This window comes from Phoenix dactylifera, unplaced genomic scaffold (assembly GCF_009389715.1).
Source record: "Phoenix dactylifera cultivar Barhee BC4 unplaced genomic scaffold, palm_55x_up_171113_PBpolish2nd_filt_p 000580F, whole genome shotgun sequence".
Lineage (NCBI taxonomy): Eukaryota > Viridiplantae > Streptophyta > Magnoliopsida > Arecales > Arecaceae > Phoenix > Phoenix dactylifera.
Window position 1 is genome coordinate 144,633 of NW_024067981.1, and position 12,600 is coordinate 157,232.

General features: G+C 40.9%; 1 protein-coding gene across 6 annotated transcripts; it reads right to left on the reverse strand.

The window, feature by feature from the left end:
• Positions 1–303: 303 nt before the first annotated feature.
• On the reverse strand, positions 304–10,689 carry LOC103713621. 6 transcript variants are annotated; one of them, XM_039119597.1, is made up of 5 exons: positions 10,563–10,679; positions 10,183–10,268; positions 7,893–8,131; positions 4,333–4,501; positions 304–3,752 (listed from the first exon to the last, which is right to left on the reverse strand). In XM_039119597.1, the coding sequence occupies exons 3-5, from the start codon at positions 8,004–8,006 to the stop codon at positions 520–522; spliced, it is 3,516 nt and encodes a 1,171-aa protein (XP_038975525.1). In that variant the 5' UTR covers positions 8,007–8,131; positions 10,183–10,268; positions 10,563–10,679; the 3' UTR covers positions 304–519. The 6 variants fall into 6 exon arrangements, with proteins under 6 accessions (XP_038975525.1, XP_008798842.1, XP_008798843.1 ...); XM_008800620.4 differs by lacking the exon at positions 10,183–10,268 and having other exon boundaries at positions 10,563–10,689; XM_008800621.4 differs by having other exon boundaries at positions 10,183–10,679.
• Between the last annotated feature and the right edge of the window lie 1,911 nt (positions 10,690–12,600).

The window sequence follows — 12,600 nt, forward strand, 5'->3', positions numbered from 1 at the left end:
GTGTGCTGCACGCAAGCCTTGATATCATGGTAAGTCGACTATGTCTCTAAATCAGATGTGGGAATATACATAAACATTTGGAACTAAAAAGTGGAATAGAATAAATAAAGCTGTGACAGTAATCACTTTAATACTAAGAAGAAAATGTTTATCCGATCACAGGTATGCACAATGACAGCAGACTAAGCTGCCACTATGAGTAGATTTCCAGAACAGTTGCAAATGAATTTTATCGTGCTGGCATCAAGAACACATGCGAGTATGCATCCAGTTCTCTACGAATTCAATCTAAAAGCACTCCACTAATTAAACCTAGCTGCAATAATCTTTCAAGTCTTGATTAAGTCCTTCAAATGAATTTGTCAACATGTTATACACTTCTACTACATAATTACAACTCAGGCTATCATCAAAGATAGCAGCATTATTTTTGAGAGAGAGACTAAACAAATGAAAGATAGCAATAATATCCAAATGTGTTTAGCATGTGTAGATTATCGTTGCTCTACCATGTGCTGTTTAAGTTAATAAGGCAAGCTTCTTTTCAAGATGTTTGGCTGAGCGGAGAGCTTCCAAAGCCTCTGGTTGCTTACCTGCCCGTTTCAAGTTAAGCGCTCGAAGCTTCTCAGCTTTTATCTGTTCTTCCAGATTAGCTTTCTCCGCTTGAGGATTTCCATCCTTCTCAACTTTTGGCTTAGACTCTGATTTTCTTGAAGGTTGCACTCCGAAATCGGTATCTTGCCACCCAACTGCCTTGAGGGCAGACATGAGTTGAGGATCAAGCAGATCCTCCACAACTGCATCATCCATTGCTTCCAATTTGCCAGAAGTGCTGGTGCTTGAACGTTGTGCATCCAACTCTTCTAATTGGTTCTCCAATGCCTTGGCTAGTTCAAGTTCAGCCTCTGACTCCTCCATCTTTCCTTCTCGTCGCAGCTTCAAAGCATTGCGCTTGTGAGAGAGGGACTCCTGCTGTATTTTTAAGCGATCACGGCCTGAAATAGGTTTCTTTGATTGGTTGGTTTTGTTTTCTTGCACGACAGAAGTAGTGTCGGAAGTAGAAGCCAGAACACTTGGACTACCCATGTTGCTTTGTTGACCATCTTCTAGACTCTTTTCCAAAATTTTTGCTTGCCTCAGTTCTTCTCGGGCTTCTGCCAACTTCCCTTCTCTCTTTAGGGCAAGAGCCCTTCTCTTACGAGCCAGAATATTATCCTTAAGAGCATCAGTCCCATGATCTAATCTTTCTACAGGTGCTAAGGAATTATCTGTGGTAGCAACATTTATCTCTTTCTTCTGAGCCATATGAAGAGTTGAGCCTCCATGTGAGAGTATTTCAGTTTCACCAATGGTCTCTTTGGCACTAACCTGAATTCGTGGCTCGATCGGAACACTCGCAGGAGAGGAACTATTGGCTTCTGGAGTTTCTTCCCATGCTGATTCTCCAGAAGCTGGCCGTGAAATCTTTTCCTCGTTGCCTGAGAGAAAATCAAGCAAGTCTGAAGGCTGGTCTATAGAACTTTCTGCAGCTAGAAGACCTGGTTTTCCAAATTTCTGCAGCTCATGCCACGATGTTTCAGGAACTTTCCCACCAGATCCAGGTGGAAGAGGTTTTCTTGCTTCACTCATTTTTTTTAAATTGACATCATATGCATCCCGTGTCAGGACCACCTTATCCTTCGGCATATCATTCATAAAAGACAATAAGTCTGCATCAGTATTTTGTACATCACCAGTATTTTTCTGATTATCTGATCTCTTTTGTGTTTCCAGGGTTCTGAGTACATGTGATTCCACCTGCATAGTGTTGACATTGTGCAAGTTTTCCATATCTGCCATCTCATTTTCCAAGGCCTTGGCCTTCTCCAGCATTTCCTCAGCCTCCTCAGTTTTCCCTTGGCGTCTTAAGGCCAAAGCCTTTCTTTTTAAGGCTAATAATTCTCTCTGAAGTTCAGCCTTACTCCTCATTGCCTTGCGAGGCATTACAGAAGGGACACTATCATGGGCAGATTCATCATTCATCTGTTCAGTGGGTTTATTTGTCATGCTAACAGATTCGACATCATCATCGTTCCATCCCAAATTCTTCAAAACTGAAAGCAAGGCTGGATCATGCATGTCTTGTTCTGTTACCTCTGCATCCAACCCTTCCTCTCCAAGACCTACAGTCACAGAAGCAGCCTCATGTGTATGGGTTGATTCCAAAGTCCTCTTGCCCACTTTAGCTACAGGCCTTTTTGGTGCATTTTCCATCTCTTCCAATTGTTGCTCAAGAAATTTTCCTTTCTTCAGTTCTTCCTCTGCCTCGTTCAAGCGCCCTTCCCTTCTTAAAGTGAGTGCCTTCTTTTTCAAAGCCAGTAGCTCTTTCTGAATTGCTAGTTTACTTTTTGGTGGAGATCTAACAAATGAGTTACTTATTTCTGTAATACTTTCTTCAAAAGATGTCCCTGCCACAAATGGATCTACAGAAACTTGAGTGGTTGAAGTCTCCTGCTTCAGTTCTGGTGTAAAGATTTCAGCATCAGACTGCATACTCTCCAGGTCCTTCTCAAGTAGTTTAGCTTTCTTAAGCAGTTCCATTGCCTCTGCAGTGTTGCCTGCTCGTTTTTGGCTGAGGGCCTCTCTCTTCAGGGCAAGCACTTGGCTCTGCAATGCTTCTCGGTCCACAGCAACAGATTGCATGACATGATTGGTTGCTTGATCATCCTCTTCGCTCCAGCCAAATGATTTCAAGGCAGCAGCTAGCTCTGGGTCATTTATATCATCATCTGTCACTTCAAAATTTCCATCAATAGAAAGATCATCTATGACACCTAAAAAGTGGTTGAAGTTTCTATCAGGGTCAGGTGCATGGTCCAATACTAAATCATCTTGTTTGTCATCATCCATACCGCGGATTAAAGCAGATAGCTCATCGTCAGAATCTTCATCCTCACCCAAGAGCTCCTGTTCTTCTAGTTGTTTTTCTAAAATTTTGGCCTTCTTCAGTTCTTCCTTTGCCTCAGCAAGCTTCCCTTCTCGCTTAAGCAAAAGAGCCTTTTTCTTGTGAGCAGTGATCTGAGACTTATCAATACCACCAGTTTTCCCACCTTGAGAGGATTTTGGAGTGACTTCTCCAAGAAGATTTGACAGTTCACCCTCCAAACTCAGCTTCACGGACTTTTTATCTGCATCATGAAGATCAGCATCAGACCATCCCAGTTCTCTAAGTTCAGCACCAAGGTCATCCTTTTCCTTTTTACTCCTTTGTGATGGTAACTTTCTTTTACTGCCCAACTCTTCACTTTCATCTGTATTTTGGGTGCCAGCCGTGCTGCTCAAATTTGAAGCTTTTGAAGCCATTCTACGGCTCTTTCTTATTGCAATTTCTAAAGCCCCAGCTTGTCTCTCAAGTTCTTTACCACGCTTGAAGGCTTGAAGTGCTTCCTCAGATTTTCCTTCTGCTTTCAGGATCTTATACTTTTTCTTCTCCTCAACAGCTTGCTGACGCAATTCTTCTGGGCTACTGGACACAACATCAGTGTGGGCAGCATTGTGCATTTCAACAGATGTGCTCTTAATAATACCTACTTCCCTAAATGGAGTAGCAGACTCATTCAAACTTGAACAGGAAGCGCTGCTCCCAAACTTCTGACGATCAGAAATTGCATCAGCATGCGATTCTTGTCCAGATGACAAATGCTGCTTCCCATCAGTTCCAAGAATCTGACCTAGAATTTCTTCCTCATGCTTTAAGGCGTGTTTCAGATTACCTGTCCAGAAAGTATATGAAGGGAAGTTATGATTTTAGCCTCCATTTGTCGGCAAGCTTCATATTTATCTACCAAATAATCAAGTAAACCACTCCAAGTCAGTAGCTATCTTAAGGATGCAACATTTATTGTCACTATCACCAAACAGAAATTCTGTCTTTGTGCCTGCCCAAAGACAGATGCCCCCATCAAAATTCTATAGCAAGAAAATAATCTCTCCTTCTTAACTCGTGACATATAACAGGAGCGCTGCATCAAAATGCTCGCTACTTTATCAGAAGCAGTCATGTACATATAAAAAATTAAAATGTCTGCCTATCATTCTTTTGAACTAAAGCCATTTTCCTAGAAAAGAAGTTCCATAACCAGAACAAATTTTTGGAAGTTATTAATGGGAACATTTAATAGTTCATGAATGATAAATATGACGGTAGACTGATGCCCTCTTATGTTCCTGCTAAACAAGGTTTACTTGTACAAACAGGAAGAACTAACCCTGCTGTCTAAGAAAATTTATGTTCACGATGTCTAAAGATGAAGACACAGCAATCAACTAACAAAAGTAAAACAAAGCATTGACCTTTTGCAGCTCGACTTTTGTGTCCATATCTCAACTCAAAGCGTGCTGCTTCCTCTATTTGTTTGCAAGGATCACATATTCGAACTGGTGAGTCACCTTGTCCACGTAAAACCATTCTCTGCTGAGTGCAACTATTGCAGAACAAGCCTCCGCATCTGCGGCAATGATGCTATAACAAGAAAAGCAAACATCAGTATCAACAAAAGCTTTTTTTCTTCAGGAAATTCTATATAGATAATATGAAAAAATACACATAGAAGACTGCAATAGCTTTATATGATTATTCTGATTGAGACATGCTCAGACAACTTTTATATCAAATAGAAAAAGGTTTTCCTTTTTGAATAGCAAATACCAGTACTAGAAGAAAAGAGAAGACTAAAGGGCCATACTTCTTTTCTTCCCTCTAGATTGCAATATGGAGCATTCAACATCACTTTCCGAGCAGGCAGGAGTATAAATTTCAAATCAAAAGCCACTGAAATGGACAATTCAATTTGAGAAAATGTATATTTAGCCGCATATAGCAGGCAGGAGTGAAGGGGGCATAGGGGAGCATTCATTTACAAGATGACAAGAGTCATGCAACAGATATAAGTATGTCCATACTAACATAATAAACTATTTGCTAATACATAATTGGAAAGGCTTTGAGGTCAACCAACCTCAAAGCATGAAGCCGCACCTGCAAACCCACATGCCTTTCAATTTAAAAAGAAGAAAAAAAATACAATTTTCTTTTCTCCCTTCCATGCACCCTGGGCCCACTACCTGTGAAAAGTGTGGTTCTTTAATCTCTTAATATCGTTCCATACAGTCTCTTCTTTGAGTTCTAGAATTCTACCGAAGTTAAAGTTTTCATGCAGCCACCATCCAGGCCCCACCCAAGAAAAAAACATAAAAAATCCTCCACCTCCACCTCCACCTCCATGTTTCCTATGTTTCCAGGGTAACCACCACCCCCCCCCCCCAACCCACCCACCCACCCAACCCTTCCTCTCCTGGGCCTCGGTGATTGGAAAAAAAACAAAAGAAAAAGATGAACATGGATAACATGTGCACGACTCTAATAAGAGATTGAGGCCTCCCCTAGAAGCTTGGGTTTGGGATGTTAAGGCAGCCCCTCAAGTGATTGTGTTTTCATCGAAGCTAATGTGGACTTGACTTCCATGCTGAATACTGCTTCAGTGCAATGGCTTGGGGAGTTCAGAATGTGGTGATGCGGAGCACATTTAGAGGATTTTCAACATGGGCTATATGAGTGCCTCCTTTCCAAGGCATACATGGGCTCTGTTAAAACAGCAGTTGAAACATATCACTTGGGCAGATATCTGATCTTCCATTATAACAACTCTATGCTTTACTGCTATGGAGCAAGACAAGTTGAAGAGCTCACCGGTCATAGCCTGTACACTATGGAACCTATGGAAGTCAAGGAATGAAGAGATATTCCAAGGTGTTCAGACTTCAGCATGCCAAGTTCTCAGAATTTCTTTCCATAAAGCTTTTTAGCTCCTTAGAAAGGGCACTGCAAGTCAGATGTCCTGGTTCCTGGGGTGTCTCTTCCACTCAATTACCACCTCAACCTACTTTAGTGCATTAGATACCCCCTCCACAAAGATTTCTCAAAATCAATTTTGATGGCTCTCGCAAAGGACCTGATACAGCTGCTGCTGAATTTGAGGTTCAAGATGAGTGGGTCAGCTTTAGCAGCTGGTTGTCAACCTTTGGCTGGGATGACAGTTCCTATTGCAGGCTGTTTGCTGCATTTATAGGTATTTGTCATGCGATAACAATCTTACATGGTAGTAAATTATGGATAGGAGGAGATTACAGTACAGTTTTTGCATGGCTACAGCGAGATGTGGTGGATGTCTATAATCCTTGTTTATTGCATCTCAAAGAGTCTCTGTGGCATCTTCAGGAGGTTTGGATTTCCCATGTTTTCAGGGAAGGCAACCAGCCTGCCCACTGGGTTGCCAATTTTGGAACTACATTTCCTGAATTTTTGGTTTGCGATTCTAATCTTCCACCTGGTCTCATGGCTCTTGTCATGTTTGACTCTCAGGAAGTTGGGTTGTATATAATGTAACAGGGTTTTTTTGGCCCATTGCTTATTAAAAAGAGAGGGGGGCACTCAAAGGCACTAAGTATTGCATGGATACTATCAAGTTTGAGTATATACTTTTACAGGTCATATTAGATAATCTCTTAGGGAATGCTGAGAGGAAAGCACAGGTCCACACTTTTCAATCACCACTATGTATTTGTCTACCACGAGCATTGGGATATGATTTTTCTAAGTGAATGCCTAATAGGAAAGCTGCTTATAAATTTTATTCCGTTATATTTGTTTCTAGACATCATTTTCGTTAGTTATACTATGACACAAAGAGAAAGCTCATAAAATGTTGGTCTAAAGTAAAAAAACAATACAAGACTGTATCAAGTTACTGTCTAGTTAAATCAGTATTCACCTAGCTAATGTGCTCATGTTTCTTAAAAAACTGTCAAACAGGGTGAGGAAGGAATAGTCAATTGCTCATTGTTCCTAAAGCAGGGAACTGTTAACATACGGCCAAGGAATGTTTGCTTATGTCTTTCCAAGATATATCATAGACCAAAGGGGCAAGCATGCATTAAGTTACATGTACAGCTGGAAGTCAAGAGTTCAGGGCAATATCGACAGATATAGCTCAGAAGACCAACATGAAATCTTATATTCCGTTGTGAACACATTCTCTACACCAAATTATTAGTGGGTCAAACTATCACAACTGAGTGAATCAAAAGTATTGCTAGGAAGTACTGAAGGCAACGCATAAACCTATTAACATCATTGAGAACAAAGTGAATCAGAAAGGTGTAGAGCTGTTTCAACCTATCAGCTGCAGACAACTTCTTGTCCTTGTCTCTTACAAAAATTAAAAACTCCCTAAAATTAGAATCTAGTTAAGTGATCACCAAAATTAAAAACTCCCCAAGGTTACTTGCTACCTTCTCCAAGATACTTCTATTTTCTGAAAATAGAGTATATTACATGTGTGACATGAAGCAAACCTGGCACCAGGGAGCTGACTCTCCAGCTAGCAAGTGATAATCCTTTTTGCTTTATTATATTGCCCATTACACTAATCATTGTGATTACAACCAGGGTATATCTACCTACAATATTAGCGGAAATCTTACATTTTGTTTCTGTGTTCATCAACAAGGTTAATAAACTTTAATTATAAATAGAACGATCAACATCTGGCCGAATTAATCAAGAAGCATTACAAGAGTACATAAAAGAATAAATAGAATCCTGAAGAAACAACTAATTTCTAAAATCCTTAATACATCATCAACATGAGCATATGCAATTAACAAGAACAAATTACAAGAATAATCACACATATGCAATATATAAAATTATGGCATTGTAAAATATTAGGTTTCCTCCTAAGGAACTCTATTAACTGGAAATGCTTCACAAATAAAACTAATCAAAACAACACAAATGAAGAAGAGAATAAGAACATGGGTATAAGATAAATGTTATTAAGAAAGATGCAGACCTTCCTATTGATAAATGTGAACTGAGAAGAACAACCCTGGCAATGGGTTGCATCAATCACCCAACTTCCGCCTCGCATCGATGGCTTGGCTGGCAAACCAATCTTTTCCAGCATCTTTCCACTTTATAAAGACCAAAAAGGAACCTGATGTGAGGTTAAGAAAGTAGAACTTTCAGACTCCTTTGCCAATTTTCTTTCTTCTCTCTCTCTCTTTCTTCCAGGTCTAGCTCCCAGATTGTCTAACAAAAGATTTGACGATGCTGTTAGGCAAATGGAAAAAAATTACAGTGATCTACACTATTCTAAACAACCAATATGTAATTAAAATTGTTGATTGAAATGTTCACCTATTGAGTTAGGTGGATTTGATTAGATAATATTTGACAGTCACCATTAAAATTTCAACCAAAACCAAAGCAAATCTTTCTTTTGAACATAGCTTCAATGAACTTCAAAGTAGTTCTGGCCTCCCAAGTGAGGTGGTTAAGTTGGCTAAGATGATTAGGTGGGCTGTATGAGTGGTTAGTAGCCAGATCAAATAGCATTTATGCAGTATTAACAATAAAAAAAATTAAAGATTCTGCCCTCAAGCCCTCCCCCATTAAACTCCCATTCAACCAAATTCAAATCATGATAAATAAAAATTAGCCCTCGCTTCAACAATCTCAATCACCATTAGAATTAACATCACTTTATTAGGTCTAGTGATATTAGGCATGCCATGTGTTTCTCCAAGGAATTTCATGTTCACTATAAGACCCAAAATGCCTCCTTTGCGCCGCCTTCCTCATAGAAGCCGTTGTTGTGGGATCGATTTTTTCAAAGATCAAGGAAGCGGAATTTCAGGTGGTCGAACCATTCATGGACTTTGAAGGACATCCTCACAAATCTGAATGATCGATGTCTATTGATTTGTATTCCCACTCATCTTGACTACATAAATGTTTACTTTTCAACCAACCTATGTCTTCACCATGGCCTCTCCTTGCTATAAAGAGTATCAATTTCCTTTACTTTTATGAATCGAACCTCAAATTTTTACTGAAAGAAAATTATGCTCCTCAAGTAAAAGAAGAAATCCAAAGTCTCCAAAGTTAAGTGAAAGAAAGAAGATTTAAATAAGAAAGAAAATAACCAAAACTACATTGTGCTATGGGCAGTACTGTACAATTTGACAATGGATTAGACGGCATTTGCAAAAATCAATTTACATGAATTTGTGCTGCTAATGATCTTCTCTTATTAAGCTCAACTTAATATTGCTTAGTCATGTAGCTAATATGCAAATATCATAAAAGCTGCTAAACACTAAATTATTCTTCATCAACTTGTATGATGGCCAATATTTTAATCCTTCATCAGCCATCAAAATTAGTGAGACCCTTTCAGAGCTACAACTCAACCTTGAGTGCATCAACCATAAGCACATATATGATGCACCCAAGAGATCAAAGCTGGGGATAAATTTTCTCCATTCATCTCTGATTTCAATTGATACTTTAATACATGCACACTCTTCCTTAGTATTTGAACTAAATATTTAATATTTATTTATGTTAGAGCATTTTTTTCAAATTTGTTTCCAGCTTTGAACAATCACTAGAGATGGCTTGAAGTATCACTAGTTGACATTAAGCATCTCATCTTTTCATTGTTGAAGGGAGCGATGGTACTGAAAAAGTTGCAAATCCAAACTTAAGTGTGTCCTTATCCATAATGAACTTGATTATAAGGTCTTCAAAAGATACATGAAGAATGGCTAAAATAACTCCAACCAAGTAGTGAATCTTCAACACTGCTGTGTAAAATTAACTAATAATTTTAAGAAATATATAAAATTAGATAGTACATGATTACCTTCCTTCATCCATAACAGTGGTGCACTTTTACTTAAGTGGAGATAAATGGTAAAACTTTTCATCATGCTGCACAGACCATTTGACTTCTCTTAACAATATAAGGGTGACTATAAATTGTGTTAGAGCATTTGATCCAACACCCAAAGTTGGATCGCACACTACTTCAATTCCATGCCTGCCCGGTCGTCATTAACTTTATCATCTAAAAAGCACAGCCTTGGCCTGCGATAATCCATAACCAAAAGATTTCTTCCAACCAAAATTCGCACTTATAATCTCCATTCATCGTCTCCACACTCATGTAGCCCTGTCTATAGTTTGTTATGCCGAAACTCAAAAAAAAGAAAAGAAGAGAAGAGAAGACGCACAAAAATACTAAAACAGCAGAAAGGGGAAAAAAAAGGTGAGAAAGGGCTTAACGAATATTTTACCTGTACACTCGAGATTGGTAATATCTCAGAGAGGGGATACTTTAGATATCTTCTTTCCCTCGAAAGAATCCCAAATAACTCAGCTACTAATAGTATAGTAATATTAATTTGGAGAACGAGGAAAGGGAAGGGGAAGGGATGAAGGGGATCAAAAATAGTCAGCTCTGAGAGACTTCCAAATAATCATATACTGCAAAAATTTCGAATTACACGCAAAAAACCCAAGATCTGGCCAATTGAAATCCTAAGATTCGGATTGGATCGCGAATTTTTTAAAGATTCAGACAGTGATGCAATCAAGAGAAGGATTGAAACAAAATAACTGATATTAAAAGAAAAGAAGATAAATTAGACAGGGAAGCCCGTGATCGGGTTATTACCTTAAGAGAGAAAAGAAAACGAGATTTGATCGAAGGGACGAGCGATCGTCCTCAGGGAAAAGGAAAAGCGAAGGAAGGAGAAGAAGACCTGGCCTATATACTGCGGCAAATATCGGCAGCACGGATTTCTTTTCTCTTCGCGGTTTTACCCGTAATCGGTGAGCCGGCGGGTTTTGTGATCCGCCGGTCCGGATCCGGGTCGTCGAACTAACCTGATTCGACCCCAGCGTTTTAAAACCGTTGACCCGGCCCAATCCGATTTGATATCCGGTTAAACGGTTCACCGGTTCAACCCGTAGTCGCATCTTACACCGTCCCCCATGTTCTCCTTGTTCCATTGGGTCGTTGGCCCTAAGTTTGTAAAGAACTCGCCGACTAAGGAATTTCTTCGGAAAATAAGAGAGAGAGAGAGAGAGAGAGAGAGAGAGAGAGAGAGAGAGAGAGGGAGGAGGACAAGATTAGGAACCGACCTGTAATAGGTATCGGGTGACGGGTCAGACGGGTCAGACCCGCTTGAGCCCAAAAGCAAGGTATGGCTTTGCTTCAGGTTTTCTTTTCTCTTCAGTTTGGTTTGGCAAGAAATTTCCCTGCAGGTCATCCTTATTAAGGTTTAGAATATTAAAAAGTGGTAAAACACTTTACTTTGCACCTTTTTCGTGTAATGTCGAGAGAATTGGCTAATCCACGTTGATGGGGGGGAAAAATGGATCGTTCTGGTCAGGACAAGGGATCATCATATCCCGGCCGGGCATGCCACAATACTAACCGGGCAGGACCACAACCGTGCTCAGAACCAGCCCAATCTCAGGCTCCGCCGAAGGCTCAGTTGACCTCGGCCAGATCCCTTCGCCACTACGACCTGCTGAAACCTCTTCTAACACCTGTAATGAAGTCCCAAGCCTGAGCTCGGAACTCGTTGCTGAGTCAGTTGCGAGCCAAAGAACTCCTTCGACCGTAGAACTATTCGCCGACGCACTGTGCCCCAAGCTTGGAGCGCCCTTATATTCGCCGATGCGCCCGGACTCGAGCTCGGGGCGCCCTTATATTCGTCAACATGCCTCGACCGAGCTCGGGGCACCTTCTATATTTGACTATATGCCCCGGCCAAGTTCGGGGCGCCCCATCTAACAATGCGCCCCGATCCATGAGCTCGGAACGCTCTACCAAGCAAACCTTGGAATCGAGGAAGCGAAGCCGACCTCAGCACACTCCAAGCCGACCTCGCCGAATACGTGACGCAACCCCTCATCGGGCTTGGCCTTGCCCACGCCCGCCTACATGGTCGTACATTACGACATCTCCGCACCATGCTTTGCTTGTTGGCCAACGACAATCAAGGACAACGCCACACTGCTCCAGTCCTACCTTGCTACGACTGTCAACGTCTTACCGTTCACAAGAACGGTCTGCACCGTGCGCCTCAAGCAAGCTCTAACTGCGTGCCATCTGGCTAAGAGCCATCTTTTTCCAATATGAGGACGGGCTATACCTCCGCCACCTGTGTACCTCTACGAGGACTATAAATAGCCCCAATAAGTAATGTCTCGAGGGCTTTTTGGACCAACTAAGATCCATCCTAACTTGAGCGTCGGAGGGCCATCACCGGAACGACCAGTGAGGCTTTGTGCAGGTACACCATCGCGCGAGAGGTGGTTCACCTACTTCCTCAACATCCCGACGGCTCCCTCGACTCCTCCGGCGTGGTCATCCTTGGGCCAAATTTGAACCACAATAAGCAGGCAGGCACCATAGAAAAAAATATAGAACAGGCTTTCAATTTTGCCACGTTGTTCTAGTGCGCAACTTAAAGCAAAAGCCCAAAGTCAGAAACTTCTTCTCTGATGAATTATGGAGAGAAAGCTGATGCACCAAACAGGCCTAGCACCTACTCCTATCCAGCATTTTCACATATATGGAGATCATAAGAGTACTAAAAAAATAGGTGTCTGGTGCCCCATCCTTCAATCTAGCTAGACTACCTAGTGAACAGTCATAACTACTTGAGCAAATATAATTCACCATTTATCTGAATCTATTT

Bases quoted from the DNA above. Each gene is read 5' to 3' on its own strand.
- LOC103713621 (XM_026807164.2), bottom strand. From the start codon at position 4,895: ATGAATGCTCCCCTATGCCCCCTTCACTCCTGCCTGCTATATGCGGCT. The intron at 4,502-4,724 runs GTATGGCCCTTT...TTCTTGTTATAG, and splicing joins ATCTAGAGGGAAGAAAAGAA to CATCATTGCCGCAGATGCGG. The intron at 3,753-4,332 runs GTCAATGCTTTG...CTTTCTGGACAG, and splicing joins CAAAAGTCGAGCTGCAAAAG to GTAATCTGAAACACGCCTTA.